Consider the following 21844-nt stretch of genomic DNA (forward strand, 5'->3'; position numbering starts at 1 on the left):
CAATGAATGAGTCTGGAGCACCCATGTTGAGGCCAAGACCTCTCTTCTGGGACGCATGGCTCCACCTGCGCAGGTGTGCTCCCTGCAAGGACGCTACTGCTGACAGGGCTGAGGCCTGCATTGGCCAGAGAACACAAGGAGTGGGACTCAGCAGAGCTGTGAGGATATGTGCAGAGGGGTGAGCTGCCAACCTGAGGACTATCACCCCAGTGATAGGCAGTCACTGACCTAAGCAGGGAGTTGATTCTGCTTAGGTCAAAGGTGGCCAAGGTAGCATGACTCAGAGGCTCAGTGCTCAAGGGCAGCTGTAAAGCCCCGGCTGGGTGGCTCAGCTGGTTGGAGCATTGTCCCTTACACCAAAAGGTTGCAGGTTCTATTCCCCATCCAAGCACATACCTAAGTTGTGGGTTAGATCCCCGGTCAGGGTGTGTGCAGGGAGGCAATCGATTGATGTTTCACACACTCTCTCTCCCCCTTCCTCTCTGAAATCAATTAAAAAACAACAACACATATCCTCAGGTGAGGATTAAAAAAAAAAAAAAGACTGAACCCATAATAATGCATTGTTTCACTAACCTTTATTTTTACTTTGTGGATGAACAGTAGTGTGTTCGTAAATTGCCTTTCAGGTTAAATCCTGCCCTGAAATTGACCAATGTTTTTGTTTCCCAAGAAAACTTCACTGCTTTATAGCTATGGGAAGAGAGGAAAGTGGTAACTACAGTGAGGGATCTCACACAAAGTCTTCATGGGTTAACCCTCCACTTGCAGAATGTCTTCCGAGGCCATCTTTTCCTGAATACGGAAAGCTATGCAGATACCCATTCATAGCAGAGTAATCCAATTACATTTTCATAATTCTATGGACATATTTGGGCATATTTGTTGTGTTCCATTTGAAAAGGATTTTTATTATAAAAATGACCTTTAAAATTTAAACGATATAGAATGAAATAGTGTATAATGTAAAAGTTCCCCTTTATGGGCCATGCTGTAATGGGGGTGGGAAGCACAGTTCACCCATTGTGTGTATTTGTACATTTGCCTATTGAATAAGGGCTTTCTTCTTCTTAATGAATGGAATCATTGTACAAACATTGTTCTAGTTTTTTTACTTAATACATCACAGACATCTTAAACAAGACTATATAGAGACCAACCTCAGTCTTTATGGAGGCCATTCTTCCAGAATACAAATATACTAGAACTTACATTTTCCACTTGATGGATGTTTAGGTAGTTTCTTCTTTTTTTTTTCTATTATGACCCAAAGATTGTGTGTACATGTATATGTGTGTGGGTATCAATGTGTGTATTGACCCACATTTGTAAGTATCCCTATAGGAAAGATTCCTAAAATTGAAATTTCTGGGTCAAGGATACCTTTTAAATGCTGATGGCTACGGAGAGCCTGCTTTATAAAAAGGCCCTTGCCAAGAAGAGGGCATGCTCCGCACATCTCCATTGATACTGAACACTCACCCTTTCCATTTGTACAAATCTGATGGGCAAAAATACATATCTTGTTTTATTTGTGTTTCCCCAATTTCTGATAATTTTAGATCTTTCCCTATGGTTATTGGTAATTTATATTTTTCTTCTTCATAAACACATTAGCTTATTTGTAGTTTTCTCATTTATTTCTTTCTCATTTATTTGTAAGCAGTCTTTATGTATTATGGCTATAAATCTTTGTCTGTTACATGTAGTACAAATATTTTCTCCTAGTCTTCACTTCTTTAAACTTTGCTATGAGTTTCTCTATAGGAAATATAAATTGTTATGTCATCAAGTGCTGTCTCTTTTTCCTCTATGGCTTCTACACTTCCTGTTTGATTAGAAAGGTCTTTTTAAAATATTCTTAAAATATTTTTCTTCTAAGTTTTTTGCAGTTAGCATTTTTATGTTTTATTCACTCTGGATTTGATTTGTTTTAATCTGAGCCAGCAGATAGAACATTTAATATTGTCTGAAAGGCATGAATCTTCTGATCTAACATCATATTAAAAAGATTACTGAAAGCAAGGGTAAAGCAAGAAAGGTCTCAGTTGTGGGAAAGAGTGTATAGTCCCACCATCTTTCTTTCACAGGGGACTACCCGCTCTTAGGCTGCACTTCACCAGCTTCTTGTCAACATGCCATGCCTGCTGGGAGGTGCTGGCACCTGGAAGGCCCAACCTACCCCTCAATGTGTCCAAACTTGCTGCACTTCCTTCATCGGCTCCACCCTCCTGATATGCTCAGACCAGCAGTTCATAAGTACTTTGGTCTCAGGACCCCTCCATATCTTAAAAGTTACTGATGATTCCCAAAGAGCTTTGTTTGTGTGATGACGTCTACCGATATTTCCCATACGTGAAATTAAAACTGAAAAAATTTTAATATTTATTCATTAAAAATAAACTCACTATATGCTAACATATATAACACTTAATAAAATAACTGTATTTTTCAAAACAAAAAAATTAGTGATAAGAGTGGCATTCCTTTTGTTTTGTTTTTTCTTAAAGATTTCTAAAATTGATTTTTAGAAAGAGAAGAAGGGAGAGAGAAAGAAACATCCATGTGAGAGTGATACAACCATTGTCTGCCTCCTGCACACCCCCTACAGAGGATGGGCCTGCAACCCAGGCATATGCCCTGACCAGAATTGAATCGACAAGTTTTTGGTACACGGGATGATGCCCAACCAACTGAGCCACACCAGCCAGGGCAAGAGTGGCATTTCGTTATATTTCTGCACATCTCTTTAATATCTGTCTGAACAGAAGACAACTGGATTCTCCTCTCTGCTTCACTCTCAATCTGTTGTGACATGTTGCTTTAGTTAAGGTACATGAAGAAGACCTGGTCTCACTGGCACCCTGGGAGGGTTTTGAGGACCCCCGGCATCTTCAGCCATACTAGGAGAACTGGTGGTCTAGACCCGTGGTTGGCAAACTGCGGCTCATGAGCCACATGTGGCTCTTTGGCCCCTTGAGTGTGGCTCATCCACAAAATACCACAGCCTGGGCCAGTCTATTTTGAAGAAGTGGCGTTAGAAGAAGTTTAAGTTTAAAAAATTTGGCTCTCAAAAGAAATTTCAATCGTTGTACTGTTGATATTTGGCTCTGTTGACTAATGAGTTTGCCGACCCTGGTCTAGACCAACTGACAGTAGGTAGTGAAAGGTCTTTTCATCAACAGTAGCAGCCTGGATTTCTTGGGGACATTCCAGTTGCCAGGATTTGAGATGTGGATGAAATAGCTCCAGGGTCATTGTCCTGAGTTTTCATGCATGAGTATGGCCACAGCAGGTGCATTATGACAGAGGACACACAGTGACTCTAGGGGTTCACGGGCATTTGAAGTGCTGAACTTGCCTGGGGCAGGGCGAGGGCAGAGCTTAGCAGGAACTGGGTCTTCAGGGAGCCACTCACTGAGGCAAGCAGTGAAGCCCAGCTGGCCACTCTGGGTGACAGAAGCCTAATCAGAGCCTGAGCTACTATAGCCCTTGGGCCAGCGTGAGAGGCAGCTCTTCCTGCAGGACTGGCCCAGGTCTCAAAGGCCACTGTCCTAACAACCAAGTCCTCATCAGGCACAGGAGCAGCAGCAAGCGCTGCAGCAGCGATCTGACCCCTGGCTGCACGTCAAGGTCACCTCTGGTGTTCCCTGAAGCCCCAACATCAGGGACCCATGCGACACTGTGAAGCCCCCGGGCACGGAGCCCCACTAGAGCCTTGCAGCCCCCGTCCAATGTGCAGCAGACCTTTGCTTTGAACTCTGGGCCACATCAGTCAATGAAAACAGACTTTTTTCTTGAACACTAACAACTGGAAATATGAAGCTTTTACCCTCTTTGGGGCTACAAATACTCCCCGCAAGAGGGGTCAGAGGATTCTCAAAGTGAGAATTCGTGCAAATAGAGAGAGGGTTCTAGGAAACAGTATGATGACTTCTGGACCCCAGAGTCCTGTGCTACCAATACCCTCTCCCTTCAAGACCTTATTCGAGCTCAAGAGGGGAATACAAGCAAACCCCCATGCCTGTCCTCCCACACCCTCTTTCACTCCAAACAGGAAGATTCTGCTGAAAAATGCATCACAAAGAGCAAATTAAGTAAAGACCATACCACCATAAGATATCCGCAGCCTGGATGGCAGATGGGAAGGGCAGATGGGGGAGGAGGCTGTAGACCCCAAACCCAGCTGCCCTCCTCCCCTCTGTCCATATATTTTGTAGTAACTATGATAGGTGATCCTTGTCTCTCTTTTCTTTCCTGAACCCTCCCTCCAAGTCCCCCACCCATACATGGAGACTGCTCAGAGGCAGTCAGGACCCCAAAGTGTTTTGCCAGCGCCTGACATGACTCTGTTGCCAAAGGCCTAATTTTACATCTTCTCAAGAAAATAACTTTCATAGAACAAGTAAAAGAAATTTTATATTAAAAAAAAAACCCTCAACAACCCTGCATTCCCACCTCTGAATGTCTCAGATGAAATTCAGCACACCTGTTCTTCGAAGTCTCCAGTTTAAAGATTTCTGTGTTCCTGATCTCAACCACAGATATGCTCAAGGCTCCGGGGACCTCACCCAGCAGCGCCCTGTACTGTGCAGTCAGGACTCAGGTGGGCCAAGCCCTCTCCACTTCCTGCTGAAACCACCATCCCTTCAAGGTGGCAGCTCCTGGCCACACATTCCCACACAGCACACAGGTCCACACACACACATACCCTCCCAGCTTGTACCCATTTCTCTTCCATGTGCTCCAGGCTTGGAAGGCCCAGGGTGCAAGGCTGTGCACAGGGCAGCAGAAGGTGCAGTAAGGCCTGTTACCCACCCCACAGGGAACTCTCTGGACAGGGCCCGGAGAGGCATATTATCAGACAGGTGCATGCACGCTACTGCTCCGGAGAACCCATGCACCCCACCCTGTGGAGCTGCAGTCTGTCCACAAAAGTGAGGCAGATGCCAGCTGACACCTGGCACTACACTTGGGCCTTGCTGCCCTCCCTCCCCCTGGTCTGCCCACGCCTGGTCCTACAAGATGTTGTCTATTTTCATCTTAAAAGGCAGAGGCTATGTGCAGTGGTGCACAGAAAGGAAAAATGCCAATAACCTCTCCCTTCAAGACCCTATTCCAGCTTTGGTTTTAGGGGATGGGATGGAAATGGGAGGCTAAGAGGAGAATGAATTTCAATGAACTACTAAAACACTTTTTTAAAAAAAAAACTTACAGGAATGGTAGAGTTCTGAGAGAAAAACAGTGATATTTTGGGGTTTCCAAAATGTCACATGCCCAAGAAGGATTCTGACCACAGCCCACTGAGTCAGTTTTCCTTGATTCCAATAGCTACTGATATCAACAGAAGAACGTCAAAAATCAGGCCACACAAGGAGAGAATTTTAGGCCAAAGTCAAATTTTCACACTCTCCCTCTTCTCATGGGGCTATACAGCTCATGACGTTGCAATGGATGAGTCAGTGCCATCCAAACACCAGAAATTTTATAATAAATCCATCCTAAAATGTACAGGAAGGCACCACACCGCCTTATATAATTGCCATAAACCAGTGACAGTGACGACAGTGATGATGGCATCTCTGTGTTTTTACAGAAACATCTCCAAGAGATTCCAAGATACGCAGTGGAGAATTACAGAAACAGGGGCTGTGTGAGGCCTGTGGGTCTATTCCCTGGTTCAATGAAGAGCTGAACTGACTCATACTAGAGGCATGAGCGTCTGTACTATTTTTAAAGAACTTTGGGGGAAGTGTGGTTCTACCACCTTAGGTTCCTAATATAACACTCATTTCTATTTGTGGTCTGGTTAACACCATCTTCCATTTGGTCTTTTCTCCATTAATATAACATCCTTCACAGAAGTCCTACTTTCTAAATGTTTAATTATTTTTAAGTTTCAGATACATAAGTTATGCCCTTTCTGACCCTATAACAGGGGAGGTTCTCAATGGCCCCCTCCTTCCACCAGGCCAAGCCAACACCTGGCAGCATTCAGAAAAGTTGCAATGCAGAATACGATGACAGCACTGAATGCTGTCCACAGATCCCTGCACAGCACCCCAGGGGTTCATCTCCCACCCTGGCCATCCACATGAGGTCCCTCCACCTCCCTCCCCCGAAGTGCTAGAATCTCCTGGGAACACTGAGACCACTGGAGGGTAGGCCAGCTGCCAGGGCTGGCGTACCCTCCAGGCAGCCCCTCTCTCCAGAGCTCTCCTAGGCCCCCACCGTGGCTCAGGCACAGTGAATGAGGGTCTGCATTGCCTTCCTCTCTGTCTTCCTGAGCAGAGATGAGTGTGGTGGAAAGATGACAGCCTTGGGGTGTCTTACTCTTTATTTATGGCTCTGTGACACTTTTTAAAGTGCTGAGTGTTCCTAAAGGCTAGTAGATTCTTTCCCGAATCCTACAGAGACTGGGTGGTGGGGGCAGGAAGATGGGTGGGGGCAGGAAGATGGGTGGGGGCAGGAGTTTGTCTCAAGTTTGTGAACTGTTAGTATAAAAATACTCTCAGAGACTTTAATGGTTGAATGAAAATTCACACTCATTAAACACCATGGTTGAGGGGGGAAAATTCAGCCTGTGTTACAAGAATAACTTCACAGCTTGAAGGTCAGAAGGCAAAAGAGAAAGAGCTGTAATCGTAACGATTATGTTATATGCAGGGTGGGGCAAAAGTCGTTTTTCAGTTGTGAATACGTGGAACAGAGTTTACTCTTGTATTATTACTTATTAATTATTGTATTATTTTCTACATGAGCAACTGTAAACCTCCTTTTGCCCCACCCTGTATTCTGAACTTTCTTTTCCTCGGGGTGGGTTGGCTACTCTGATCTATCCTCCAACAAGCAGAACAACAGGAGGGGAAAAGAGCCACCCAGATTTGGAAGTACCCAGATTTGGGTCACTCCCAGCATTAGCTTCCTTTAGATCATCTCTCCTAACCCCTTGCTGAGGGGCCCTTTACCCCTGGGGGGCTCCCCTGCATGCATTTGAACCCTGGCACAGCACTTATCACTGTCTTGTTGGTGCCCATTTTCTGACCTTCTTCCCCCATGGAGTGAGCCCTGGGACAGCATCCTGTTCTATAGCATCCTCAGCAGGTAGCACGCACCTGGCACAAGGTCATGTTCATTACAGATAACTGATGAAGAAATCCCTGAAGGAAAGGGCCCCAAGACCAAATCTTATTTGAACAGTGTCCAGCACAGAACCATATTCCACTAAACATTTTTTAATGACTTTAGTAGAAAAGTTTTGCTAAAGTTTTCATATTCTGTAACAATTATTCAACGATTGCTGGTGTGAACTGTCCCTGGAAAGAGCCTCAGGCTGCTACAAATTACCTGTGCATAGAATCCTACTGATAGTCAGAAATTTATAATGAACGTTTTGCATGATAATGAAGGTGGGGATGTACCTATGATCTATAGGGGAGAGATGAAAGCAGAGCATAAATGGCACAGGGCCCTCGGAGGGCAAGATATGGGACTCTGGGCACATCTGTGGGACTCTGGTCCAAGGCCCGGTGCCTTTGATGGCACTGACAAGCAGGTAGCAGTGAGAGACAATCAGATTGACTATTAAATCCTCAGAATGCAGATACTGTGAGTCCATCTGGCTAGAATAATATCTTTTTTATTTACTGAGGTCTAAGCCAGGGGTCCTCAAACTTTTTAAACAGGGGGCCAGTTCACTGTCCCTCAGACCGTTGGAGGGCCGAACTATAGTTTAAAAAAAAACCTATGAACAAATTCCTATGCGCACTGCGGGCCCGGGACGAGTCGACAGGCAGTGGCACCCGGCGGGCCGGATAAATGTCCTCGGCGGGCCGCATGTGGCCCGCGGGCCGTAGTTTGAGGACATCTGGTCTAAGCACTCATCCAACACAACTTTCCACCATGCATTTCAGAATCTACAGTTTTGTGATCTCTTCAGAAAGAAATTTAGCTAAATATATTCCAATCAAAGATAATTGGCAGGATTTTCTGAAAACACAGCAAAGCAGCAAGAGCAATTAGGACCTTTGAAAAGTCTATCCCTCTGCCAGGCTGTAAATGGGAAAAGATACCTGGGTAAAACCATAATTCCCTCTATATAATTCATTTAAAGTCCACCCCACATTATTAAATTAGAAAAGTGTCTCAGAAAAAAAATAGCTGCACAAGTAACTGTCTTATTCACAGTTGAGAGCAGTGGATTGTGTGTGCTCCCTGGCCAGAGTCACATTTGTGGTCTGGTTAACACCATCTTCCATTTGGTCTTTTCTCCATTAATATAACATCCTTCATAGAAGTCCTACTTTCTAAATGTTTAATTATTTTTAAGTTTCAGATACATAAGTTATGCCCTTTCTGACCCTATAACAGGGGAGGTTCTCAGTGGCCCCCTCCTTCCACCAGGCCAAGCCAACACCTCTCAGAGTCTGTCTCCCTCTCAGAGTCACAGGTCTTTCCAAACATCTACTGTTACTGCCCTGGTGCCTGAGAAACTACCCAGGGAACCACCCACATCCTGAGAAATGCATCTTTTCTTTAACATGCTGATTTCAGTGGCTCAGGGTGAAAACAAAGCACTCCTGAGTAACAATATCCAGAGGAGGTCTCCACCTCACTCACAGAGCATTTGAGAACCCAAACTCCAAAGCAACAAGCCTATGTATTTATGCACAACATCCCCAACATAAACAAAACGATTATAGAGCAGAAAACAATGAAAAAGCCTAAAATACAACTTCCTAAAGAGAGTGGAGCCCCGAAGTTTTCTCAGAGCTGACAGACCCCCCCTTAGGGAGACACAAACTTCGTACTTTTCTCAATTCTATCCTCAGACTAAACTCCAAGAACAACCACAACCAACCCCTGAGAGGAGGCATCACGCACAGCTGGCCTTGGGAAGTGTACCTTTTTTCAAGAACAGGTCTTTAAACGGGGCCTCCTTCAGTGTGCTGTTGCTCAGGTGGTCACTGGACATAATCGAGTCCTTTGCAAGGGGGAGTCCAACTGTGATGCTGCCCGCCCCCCCTCAGTTCAAAGCATCGCTTCAGCCTCAGGCAATCTCCTCTCCAGGCAGCTCAGAGGTGCAGTTATAGCCAGCGTGGTGTGTGTGTGTGTGTGTGTGTGTGTGTGTGTGTGTGTGTGTGTGTGTGTGTGTCTTTCTACTGTATCAGCGGGGCCCAGCCCAGGTGCTAGACTCAAACGCTGTGGCTCCGACCGCAGACTGTGGCTACCAATTATCAACTGCCATCCACAGACTCCGGGAGCTCTGCGGCAGGAAGCCGCTGGTGTCACAGAGCAGATACAAGTCCAGGGTCTGAACTCCTGAGAGCATCTGAACACCCAGGGTTTTAAACAGTGGCACAGAGCAATGATTAGTTTGCACTTCTTGTGCGTGGCCTCAGACGGGACATGTTACACACACAGGTGAGTGGAATGCAGCTAGACAGATCATCTTCTGGTTCAATTACGTTCAGTAATCTTTTTAACAGGCAAATATCAAACCAGGTAAGAGAGAAAGGGGAGATCTACAAATCCCAATCCAATATTTCTCCCCATGATTTCTGCTAGAGGCTTTCAGAGTTGAAGAAATGGAGAGAGAGGGGGGAGAGCTTACCGAGGCAGCACGCAGCATGTGTGAACAGGCAGGGACGCTTAGCTACTCATGCTTTTCTGCTGTGGATCCAGCCTCAAGAGCACGTCCGGGCTCCGAGCGCACGCCGTGTCCCTCACGGCAGGAGCCAAGCTGTGGGCTGTCCTCTGGGTCCTCCTCTCCCCAGAGTCTCTAACTGATGGGAGCAGCTTGCATGGCTCCTGCAGCTATGCTCTGCACTGGCAACTGGCAAAGCCATAACCACAGCAGGAAACACTCACAGTCAGTCAGTCTCTCTCTCTCTCTCTCTCTCTCTCTCTCTCTCTCTCTCTCTCTCCCCATCATCATTATGTCTCCATGCATGGCAGTACAAATATTCCCCAAAGAATCCTCTACAGTCAGGACTCGCAATCTTACTGTGCAATTTTAGTTTACAAGGTTCAGAAATTGCAGAAAAACAATCTCAGGTAATGAGAAAAGGCAATTCAAACCCTAAAGCAGAGACATATCTCAGGAGGGCGCTTTTCCTGGTTCATTTTGTGCAAGCACAGTCCTTTTCCCCTGAGGTCTAACCAGGTCGGTTCATGTGTGCATAACACATCTCCAGCGCATTCTGACGCCCTGGGCTGTGTGCAGAGGCTTCAGAGAGAGCTCGGTGTCTGTCACCACACTGTACCGAAAAAGTCCTGCTGTGGCCTCAGAGAAAAGGGCAGCATGCCACGGGAATATTGCAAATAACCCCAGCCACAAGCACTGCTCTGTGACCAGAATAGCCTTTGTTTTTCCTTATTTAGGGTAAATAGCAATGATGTGGACCATAACAATAGTTTTGGCTGTAGGAGGAGTTGTCAAAGCAAAACTAAACTGTTGGTTACTGCCATCATTAGAAACAAGAATAGTTACGTCAGCAGCTGGTCCCTGCTGTCTGCCCCAGCACGTCACCTGGGGCCAAGGAGAGCGGCTGGGCCTGATGTCACCTCTGGTCCTCAGGTTGGCGAGAAGACATCGCTAACTCATGTTCTAATGACTGGGGTGAGGTGGAGGGGAGAGGGCAAGGAAGGAACAAAAGAATCATCAAGAAGATTTTTCCAAGATTTCGTGTGGATGAAAGACATGGGAATTTCAGCAGGAAAATTAACAGTTGTATACATTTGCATGTGCCAATCAAGACAGCCTGATTTTCCTGGAGCCATTTCCACATTTAAAATGTAACTCCCCTCTCTTATGTTATACTTTTCCCAGATTTCTGCTCAGAGTCACATAACTGGGTGAATGAAGAGGGCAAGGCTCCAGCGACTGGGCTGGGGCTCGGTCACCCAGCTCAGGGAACCCTCCTCCGAGGAGAGCTGGCCTCAGAAGGCATTGAGAGATGCTCCTACTGCGAGCTGGGCCTCCTGGGTTCTCCCTGGAGTTCAGCCCTGGGTCCTTGCTGGTCCTTCAGCCCTGGGTCCGTGCTGTCCAGGAATGGCAGTTTCTGGTCAGTTTAGTTGTGGTGATAAGATTACTCTGGAATCAGGTCCTTTGAGAGGAGTATTCACAAGATTGCATATGACTGTCATGCAGGTCTATCATAGGAAATTTGAGATGTTGTCAACATACGGGACTTGAAAATCAGTTCTGACATTTGCTAACAGACATATTAACATTTTCACATGATGGCGAATAGTCCTCTTTGGGGACTATTATTTAAAATGCTTATTTCATGTATTAAAAAATCAGGATATTTTTCATTTTTAATGGCTGCAGGGTATTCCACTCTGCCTTATACATTTATTTTGTTTGGCTAGCTTCCTTATCAACTGGGCATTTGGGTTATAGGAAATCAATTTTAATTAAGCTCCTTGTTCATTCTGCTTAATCATGCTCAGTGTTTAATCTGTTTTTAAAAGTCACTCTAGAAACACCAATCAGAAAGGATATATGCACCCCTATGTTCATAGCAGCACCATTTACAATAGCTAAGATTTGGAACCAGCCTAAGTGTCCATTAGCAGATGAGTGGATTAGAAAACTATGGTACATCTACAAAATGGAATACTATGATGCTATACAAAGGAAGGAACTCCTACCATTTGCAACAGCATGGATGGAGCTGGAGAGCATTATGCTATGTGAAGTAAGTCAGTCAGAGAAAGATAAATATCACATGATCTCAGTCATTTGTGGGTTATAATGAACAACATAAACTGATGAACAAAAACAGATCCAGAGACAGAGAAGCATTGATCAGGTGCTCAAACCTCAGAGGGAAGGTAGGGGAGGGTGGGGGTTGTATGCATGCATAACCAAGGGACGCAGACAACAGGGGGTGAGGGTGAGGGCAGAATTAGGGGGTGGGGGAAATGGGGGGGAGGAAAGCACACATTTGTAATACCTTAATCAATAAAGGGGGGAAAAAAGAAAAAAAAAGCCTTTGACTTTATGGATGACACCTTATTTTCAAAACACTGCCCACACCTCGCAGCAGGCCGGGTGGCATGTGCTGTGTTGTTCTCTGGGTGGAAGTGAGTGTCCATCAGAGCCACGGGGCTGTGTTTCACACGTGTCTGCCTGCCACGTGGTTAACTCAGCACTACACCATCTTCCTGCATTCACTGAAGGGCTGTGGGGCTAAGTCACCAAGTGGTGGTTTTAATTTTGTTCCTTTTCCCTTTTAAGCACCAGCCTGAAGAGGATGCTCTGGGCAGAAACTCATGATAAACATCTTTTTTTCCCCTTTCTATTGAATTTATTGGGGTGACACTGGTTAACAAAATTATACAGGTTTCAGGTGCACAAGTCCACAACACATCATCTGTATATTGTATTGTGTGTTCAGCACCTCAAGTCAAGTCTCTGTCCGTCACTGTATTTCCCCCCCTACACCCTTTTCCACCTTCCCCCACCACCCTAAACATCTTATTCTAGCTGGCCATGAGGATATGTGGATCACTGGGGCCTTTTAAATAAGTGCCAATATTTCTGTCCCCCTAATTCAGGGAAAATGGCAGCATGCACAGCAGAAGGACGTGAGAAGAAATAAGTCTGCTGAACAAACACATACAAGTAGGAAAGTGTAAAAAACCACGTGCATTCAAGAAATCTTGCCTCCTTGTCTTTAAATATGCATCGTTAAAAGGAGTCCTCTGACGGCTGATTTAACTAATGTAAGTTTGGTGTAGTTAATAAATGTCCCCAAGCTGTGTGAGGTTTCCCTGTGTACAGCAGAGGCCTGGGGAAAGGTGCGAGGGAGGGTAACTAAGTCAGACATTGGCACAGGGTCTGTTGATAGCAACAAGGACCTCCAGAGCCTCTGCCTTCACAAGCTCACTCTCCCAGCATCATCCAGGTTCCCTACATAAAGGTCTCAGTTCCTTACTTCATCTGATAAATATCTACTAAGTGGTTACAGTCTTCAGGAGGAAATATATTAGACCTTCAATGTAATCCGACAGACAAGCATTTACTGTAGAGCTGAACTCGTCTTAGGTTCCATCTGTAGAAAGTAGCTTATTTAAGGAACTGAACCAGCTCTCAGGATTGGCGTCCAGCCCAGATCTGACTATGACAAGCCGAGGTGGCTGGAAGCATCTGTGCCCTGAATGGCCAAGAGAGGCAGCACAGGGCAGGGCAATTAGCTTGGGGGCTACTCAGAGCTCAATAGCTTCCAAAAAAATCTCTGGGTGATAAAGGGGTGCTCTGTTATACCAGAATTTTTCTCTGTCACATACAACCTGGGTTACCATCTAGCCTGGCCCAGTCCTCTGACTGAATCACCGTGGGCTTCTCAGTCATGGCCTGCTGTCCACCCACCCACCCCATTCTCCCACCTTCAACAGGTATCCCAGTCAAAACGGAGTTTTTCTACAGAAATAGACCATTTGGAGAGTTTAGAATACCTTTACAATGGTTACACTGCACAAAATTAGCATGCAAAAATATTTATAAAGACCTACTGTTACGTTCTAGACACTTTCGAGTACCATAGTATATCCTTTATCTTCTTACAACCCTGAGAGACACATTTTCTTATTCCCACTTTACAGGGAGGGAGCTGAGTCTCAGAGAGGATGTTTTGTCCAAGGTCATGTGGCTGCTAAGAGGCAGGTTGGGAGTCAGAACCCTGGGCAGTCTGACTCAGAAGCTCCTACCCACGCACCCATCACTCTGCTCAGTGGGCAGTGAACGCAGAATTAATTATCTGACAGCCAACAAACTAAAATCACCTGAGGCTAACCAGAGGCTGTCAGTTGACTTATGTGGACTTACTTGGATAATTTTAGCCTGATTGCCTGATTCCTTTTAGGAACTAACTTGCAAATCCATGTTAAAGATTCTGTATCTTCACGTGTTGCCAGAGGCTCTTAGAGTCGTTTTATATGTCTCTTATGCCTGTTAATGTGACTCCTGTTAAGAATCGATGGCCCTGTCCATTACAAATTCTCATTCTTTGAGGTTTATGACTGTGCTGTAAAATTCTGCTCTGAGATGAAATTTTCCACATTAAAATTAAGCCCTGGAATTTGGCCTTTAGAAAACACAACAGTATATTTTAAGTAAGGCTGCTGTGCTTAAAGTCATGAGGATTTTAAAAGAACACAAACTTTGTGCCCCTGCATACTCAAAACACAGTAATAGTTTGTTTGATATTTGTGGACATTAGCCTACAGCATAGAATAATTTTATAATGCATTCTTGGTGCTTAAAGATTTTAACACAGAGAGGTTCTTATGTAGAAACCTGAATGCTCTGCACGTGATCCGACCACAGTACTCAATTCCCCATCATTTTGTACAAATGTCAGCAAATATAAAATATGAGACACGGTGGAGCTAGCAAGATAAGGTGGATTAAAAGTTTATTAAATAAATTAGTTTAAATCAAAATAGCCTTGAAATAGGTTCCTAATATGCAACAATAATCCTGTATGAACAACAGACTTTGAAGCTTACCTTATGCATTATCCATGCCACTACAGCATTTTTTCCTCTAATGGAAAAAAGAATTACATGTTATTCTGCATTTATGGCAATATAGATTTTCATAATGGCTAAGCTGCTCCTAATACGTGGGTTATCCACCTTTTAAAACTGCAGCTACTCTTCCAAGTCCCAGAAGAAAATGAGAGGCAGTATAAAATTTTTATAGTGGCTAAATTCAGGGGCCAGTTGGACCCCAGTTTGGGCTCTAGTCCTGCTATCTGACTACTAGTATGTCAGCTTGAGCTAAACCCCCATTTCCTCATCTTTAAAATGAGGCTCAGAATACCCACATCATATGATGATTAGGAGGAGAAAATAAAGAACACATATAACCCTCCAAGGGTGGTCCACGGACCAGCAGCGGCACCCAGGAGCTGGTCAGGAAGGCAGGAGTTTGTGCCCAGCCCCAGACCAACTAAACCGGAGCCTGCCTTTGAACCAAATCCCCAGGTGACTCATTTGCACACCAAAGCATCTTCTGAAACTTTGGTTTAATCCAAACTCCTCATTTGGACTAAATGAGCAAACCTGGGGCTCAGACAGTTTGTGTCTTTTGCACACCACACAGAGGAAATGAGACTGGAATCCAGGTCTCCGGTTTTGAACCAAAGTGACTGCTACTCAATAATGACTTTAACAAATGGTACTCAGCATGCAAGTGCTTGTGTGCACCTGTGTGTAAAATCATAATGCTGTCCTTCTGGGCTAAGGGCAGGGCCCAGTACCACACAGGACAGGTGCTGCTTGCTGTCTTCCCACCTGTGCTGGCGGACTGCTACTGATCCATCCACAACCTGTAGGAGAGGCAGTAAGGGTTGATGGTGCTCTCAGGGCTCACGAGAATGGCTAAGCCAACCTATGCTATAAGAGGCTCTGGTATCAGAATACAATTTCTAGGATATTTGGCATTCTTTATAAAATCTCCAGAAGTCCCTCAGGAATTCTGGATACCATATGTTAAGAAAGAGTTCTAATTTTACCTTTTGGAAAAACTCAAGTGCTATGAGCAGACTTCCTAAAGACAGAATTATGAAGATGCCATTGGTCCACTGCTATAAACCTGGCCCGATTCCCTCATGTCCTCCCAGGTCTTGATTCCTTAAAAACTGTAACTGCCCCTTGAGGTATGTGAACCACACTGACATCAGCACTGCAAACACTGTGCATTTTTGTGCACATACAGCATACGGCACACATGTGGCATCCACATTCATTCGGTGTGTGTGGTTCTTAAATTACTCAACAGCACTGATCATTATTCCTGAACTGTAAGACAGTGGTCCCTGCAATCACATGCATCTCCTGGATGGCCTGACTCTGGAGGAAGGGCCACACTGTCATCTCTGGAGCTTCTCTTTGTCTTGCCTACAAATTCTAGAATGTGTCCAGTTAATTCTAAGACCTTTAGATTCCTGGCTTTCTCAAAAGCATTCAGTTCCTCAGAAGTTGAAATAAAGTCACAGCACATCCGAGGGTATTAGTTAGTGCAGTGGTCGACAAACTGTGGCTCGCGAGCCACATGTGGCTCTCTGGCCCCTTGAGTGTGGCTCTTCCACAAAATACCACGTGCAGGCGTGCACGTACAGTGCGATTGAAACTTCGTGGCCCATGCGCAGAAGTCAGTTTTCGGCTCTCAAAAGAAATTTCCATCGTTGTACTGTTGATATTTGGCTCCGTTGACTAATGAGTTTGCCGAACACTGTGTATTAGAGCATATGCTAAGGCAAGCACTGGAAACATCCAAGTTAATCCAAAACCACGCCAGAGCTAGACTCTGTTTAATCTTTGGCACTTTAAGACTAGTCTAGCACATACACGCTTTAAACACAAGAATCATGTTTCCAGATCGCCTTTGAAAACATGAAGTGAATTCTCATTTATGTCCGTGTTTAGAGCTGAGCACTTACTATGCGCCACTCCCTGTGAGGGGGCAGGGGACACAAAGAAAACCAGGAACTGTCCTTGTCCCTGACGTCTCCAGTTCATGACCTGAGCACTAGCTAGTGAGACAGTGAGGCTGCTGTGACTTAGTGCAGTTCCCAGCAGAGTGCCCAGCACAGAGCAGGGGAATGAACAATGGGTAAATGTATGGGGTCCTGTAGGAGCACACAGCAGGGATACTTAACCCAAATGATAACAATAACAGTAATAATAGCTAACACACAGCACTTACTATGTGCCAAGCAGCACTCCGAAGCAAGCACTCACTTAATTGAGCCTTACAAGTATCATATGAGATGAGTACTCGTTATTATCCCAGTCTTACAAAGAAGGAAGCTGAGGCACAGAGAGGCGTGTGACTTGCCCAATGTCACGCAGCTGGGTAGTGGCGGTGCCAGAACTTGAACCAGAAAGTCTCACTTCAGAATCTACTAACCATTAATCAGGCTAACTCTAAATGTGGCTGGTCCAGAGATGACCCCTGAGCCTAATCCTATTTTTGGAAGGACCCTGATTTAAGGGTGGGGCAAAAGTAGGTTTACAGTTGTTAATATGGAAAATAATACAATAATTAATAAATAATAATACAAGAATTAACTCTGTGTTTCACATACTCACAACTCTAAACCTACTTCTGCCCTACCCTGCATAAGCCCCACTTAAAAGATTCAAGAAATGAATTCCTTCTCTGAGACCAAGGCTCTTGGAAAAGGCTAGAAGTGCACTGAGACCACTTAACTCCACCAACAGAGAATGAAGTCCTCCCATCGCAGGGAAGATACTTGGAAGCAAAGGTAACTGAAGCACTGGCAATTTTCCTTTATGTTAAACGAAACCCATTCTCTGGCAAATTAAGGCTATTGTCTTTTATGACTCTTCTTTTCATTGGCTCTGAAAAGATGAAGCGGCTGGCTCCAAACTGTATAAAAAGGTAAGCAAAAGTAAATGTAAATATTTATAAAAATCAGAGTTTTCCAGAAAAAAAGCACCCCTTCCTTTTTGTTTTCTATTTCTAATTTTATTGTGTCCATAACACTTCCTTTTCTTTCAGACTCAAAATGTCCTTTTTGTTAGGGATTCATTGGAACCTACTCTAATACTAAACATTATAATGTGCCTGAAGAAACTGTTCAGTTTAATATCATATTCATTTGTGAATTGAAAAAAGTATTGAAACTAAAGTATAATTTTTATTTTTAAAAATATATTTTTATTGATTTCAGAGAGGAAGGGAGAGGGAGAGAGAGCTAGAAACATCAATGATGAGAATCACTGATTGGCTGCCTCCTGCACGGCCCCTCCTGGGGATCGAGCCTGCAACCCTGGCATGTGCCCTTGGCCAGAATCGAACCTGGGACCCTTCAGTCTGCAGGCAGAGGCTCTATCCACTGAGCCAAATTGGCTAGGGCTAAAAGATAATTTTTAAATACACTTTGATGCCAGTCATATGTCTTTGTTTAAATGAGGAATCAATCTACATAGGCAATGAAATCACACATAGAAACATGAAGAATTTAGGTGCACATACAAGGCCCGTGATCACCGAGATAATGAAGATAAACGGGCTTTATGAGAACATCATGCCACAATGAACAGGCAGAAACCAAAATAGTTAGGAAAGCAAGCACCCACTGCTCAGAAGGCCTGAGAGGCCTTTATGTGGATAAGGAGAGTTTTGTTTTGATTAAAAGTGACCTTAATCAAGTCTGTTATTCTCAACAAAAACATCCAAATTAGGAAAGCAATAAAATATATCAAAATAGAGTGGCAATAAAAAAATCTTTGGAGTTTTCACAGGAAGAATGGGTTTCTGGCAGAAACCCACTTAATCTTGGTTATACAAATAAAACTGAATTTTTAAAAATTTAAAGAGCCAGAATGATAATATTGTAAATGTCTTCACAATATTTTTCTTGGAATGTATCTTACAGAAAAACTTTTTAAAATTGTCTATTATCATTTAATACTCTGAGAGGCAACTATAGCCTTACAAAATGTATCCTATATAATAAAACCCTAATAAGCAAATCGACTGAATGGCAGAATGACCGGTTGCTATGACATGCACTGACCATCAGGGGGCAGATGCTTAACACAGGAGCTGCCCCCTGGTGGTCAGTGCACTCCCACAGGGGGAGTGCTGCTCAGCCAGAAGCCAGGCTCAAGGCAGGAGAGCGCAGCGGTGGTGGCGGGAGCCTCTCCTGCCTCTGCTGCAGGCAGGCAGTAAGGAGCGAGGGGTCCTGGACTGCGAGAGGGCGCAGGCCAGGCTGAGGGACTCTCCCCCCACCCTGAGTGCACAAATTTTGTGCACCAGACCTCTAGTTAAAATATAATAGGGGAGATTCACTTCCAGAATTGTAGGGTAAGGAGCTTGATGGACCCACTCCCCAGAAAAATAACCATTATTAAAAAATAACCATTTAAAATCTCTGAAAATTATCCAAAAGGCATATAGTAAATTAATAAATATTTAGGAGTAAAGGAAACTTAAAGCAAGAAGAAGGTGGGAAATAATGAAGATTAAATATAATCAAAATATAAAGCAGAAAGAAAGAAAAAAAGAAGAACAAACCCAAAATTTGGTTCTTTGAAAAGGTCAACAAAATTGACAAATCTTTAGTAGACTTACCAAGAAAAAATACTCAAATGACTAAAATCAGGAATGAAAGAGGATGTAACCATTTGCTTCAAATGATACCATCAAGGAAAAGGAAAAAGACAACCCACAGAGTGAGAGAAAATTTTTACAAATCATATATCTGATAAGGGACTCGTATCTAGAATATATGAAGAACTTTTACCACTCAATAATAAAAAATTATTGGGCAGAGGATCTAAACAGAGAGCTCTCCAAAGAAGATAAACAAATGGTCAAAAAGCATATAAAAAGGTGCTCAGCACCATTAGCCAACAGGGAAATGAAACTCAATTCCGTAATGAGATTCCACTTCCCACTCGGATGGCTATAATCAAAAGACCAATAACCTGGTGAAAGCATGAAGAAATGAAAACCCTCATATACTGCTGATAGGAATATCAAATGGTGCAGCTGCTGTGGAAAACAGTCTGGAAGCTTCTTATGAAGTTAAACGTAGACTTACTATATGACGCAGAAATCCCACCCAAGAGAAATGAAAACATATGTCCACACAAAAAACTTGTACACAAATGTTCCCCGCAGTAATATTCATAATGGCCAAAAAGTGGAAACATCTCAAATATCCATCAACAGGTAAATGTGGTATATCCATAGAATGGAATATTATTCGGCCATAAAAAGAAATGAAATATGGATACATGCTATCCATGAGTAAACCTTGCAAACATCATGCTAAGTAAAAGAAGCCTGTCACAAAACACCACATACTATATGATTCCATTTATATGAAATGTCCAAAATAGGCAAATCTATAGAGATGAAGAGTAGATTAGTGGTTGTCTACAGCTGGGAGCTTGGGAGACAATGGGGATGAATAGCATTGGGTATGAGGTTTCTTTGTGGAGTGACAGAAATGTTCTAAATTTAGATTGTGGTGATGGCTGCACAACTCTGTAAATATACTAAAAACAACTGAAGCATACACTTACTTTATTTTAAACTAGAGGCCCGGTGCACGAAATTTGTGCACGGGGGAGGGGGGTGTCACTCAGCCCAGCCTGCACCCTCTCTGATCTGGGATCCCTTGAGGGATGTCCGACTGCCCGTTTAGGCTCGATCCCAGTAGGATCGGGCCTAAACGGGCAGTCAGACATCCCTCTCACAATCCATGACTGCTGGCTCCCAACTGCTCGCCTGCCTGCCTTCCTGATTGCCCCTAACCGCTTTCTGCCTGCCAGCCTGATCACCCCCTAACCACTCCCCTGCCAGCCTGATTGTCCCTAACTGCCCTCCCCTGCCAGCCTGGTCACCCCTAACTGCCCTCCCCTGCAGGCCTGGTTGCCCCCAACTTCCCTCCTCTGCCGGCCTAGTCACCCCTAACTACCCTCCCCTGAAGGCTTGATCACCCCCAACTGCCCTCCCTTGCAGGCCTGAACCCTCCCAACTGCCCTCCCCTGCTGGCCATCTGTGGCGGCCATCTTATGTCCACATGGGGGCAGGATCTTTGACCACATGGGGGCAGCCATCTTGTGTGTTGGAGTGATGGTCAATTTGCATATTACTATTTTATTAGATAGGATAGAGGCCTGGTGCACAGGTGGGGGCCAGCTGGTTTGCCCTGAAGGGTGTCCCGGATCAGGGTGGGGATTCCCTTGGGGCGTGGGGCAGCCTGGGCTAGGGGCCTGTGGTGGTTTGCAGGCCGGCCACGCCCCCCTGGCGACCCAAGCGGAGGCCCTGGTATCTGGGGTTTATTTATCTTCTACAATTGAAACTTTGTAGCCTTGAGCAGAGCCAAGCCTCCTGCTTGCTCTGTGGCTGCAGCCATTTTTGTTGGGATTTATTTATCTTCTATAATTGAAACTTTGTAGCCTTGAGCGGAGCCAAGTCTCCTGCTCGCTCTGTGGCTGCCCCCATTTTTGCTGGGATTTATTTATCTTCTATAATTGAAACTTTGTAGCCTTGAGTGGAGGCCTGGGCCCGCCAGGTTGTGTGGAAAGCTTGGCTTCCTCCATTCCCGGGGAAACCCAAGCCTCCTGCTCGCTCCGTGGCCGCAGCCATCTTGGTTGGGGTTAATTTGCATGCTTGCTCCTGACTGACTGGTGGGCGTGGCTTATGGGTATAGCGGAGTGGTGGTTAATTTGCATATTACTCTTTTATTAGATAGGATGGGAGGATTGTATGGTATGTAAATTATATCTCAATAAAGTTGATATAATAAAAAGAACTATGAAATGAAAATGTTTTATGATATTAACAATTAATTGCATTTTACTGATGCTTATAATTTTTGTATTTCTAGCTTTAAAAATCAATGGGCTTGTGCTTGTAATATTTACGTTCTGTGCCATTGTTTGCAAGCACCTTTTTGGGAGGAGATGATCATTATTCTCTATAAATATAAAATTAACCTGAATATAATTATCGATATGCTTTTCCTCGGTAACATTAAATTTTGAAAAACCAGAAGCATCTATCAGAATAATGAAACATATAGACCTGAGCAAGCCTACACTGAGATACATTTGCAAAGTGATTGCGTTTTTTAATCTCCTCACTAGTATTTTAATATTAGTGTTTCTTTGTTAACCAGTGGCTCATAATGGGTATAATTTAAACAATATTGCTTAGAACAGGGGTGGGCAAACTTTTTGACTCGAGGGCCACAATGGGTTCTTAAACTGGACCGAAGGGCCGGAACAAAAGCATGGATGGAGTGTTGGTGTGAACTAATATAAATTCAAAGTAAACATCATT

General features: G+C 44.3%; 1 protein-coding gene across 10 annotated transcripts in view; it reads right to left on the bottom strand.

Moving 5' to 3' along the window:
* The window catches only part of LDLRAD4 (low density lipoprotein receptor class A domain containing 4), a 348311-nt gene that overhangs the window by 24375 nt on the left and 302092 nt on the right, over nucleotides 1-21844 (bottom strand). Inside the window, exon 1 of one of the 10 annotated variants that reach the window (XM_080684396.1) lies at nucleotides 9614-9749. The exons of 8 other annotated variants lie outside the window; for them this stretch is intronic. Coding sequence is in view for 1 of the 2 variants with exons in the window: in XM_080684402.1 (XP_080540528.1) it covers nucleotides 8905-8974 (70 nt within the window). In the remaining variant the exon portion in view is untranslated. Of the gene's footprint in view, nucleotides 1-8904; nucleotides 9206-9613; nucleotides 9750-21844 lie in introns of those variants that run through there. One more of the 10 variants, XM_080684402.1, reaches the window with a different exon arrangement.

Source organism: Plecotus auritus (genome assembly GCF_963455305.1).
Source record: "Plecotus auritus genome assembly, chromosome: 8".
In the NCBI taxonomy this organism is placed as follows: Eukaryota; Metazoa; Chordata; class Mammalia; order Chiroptera; family Vespertilionidae; genus Plecotus; species Plecotus auritus.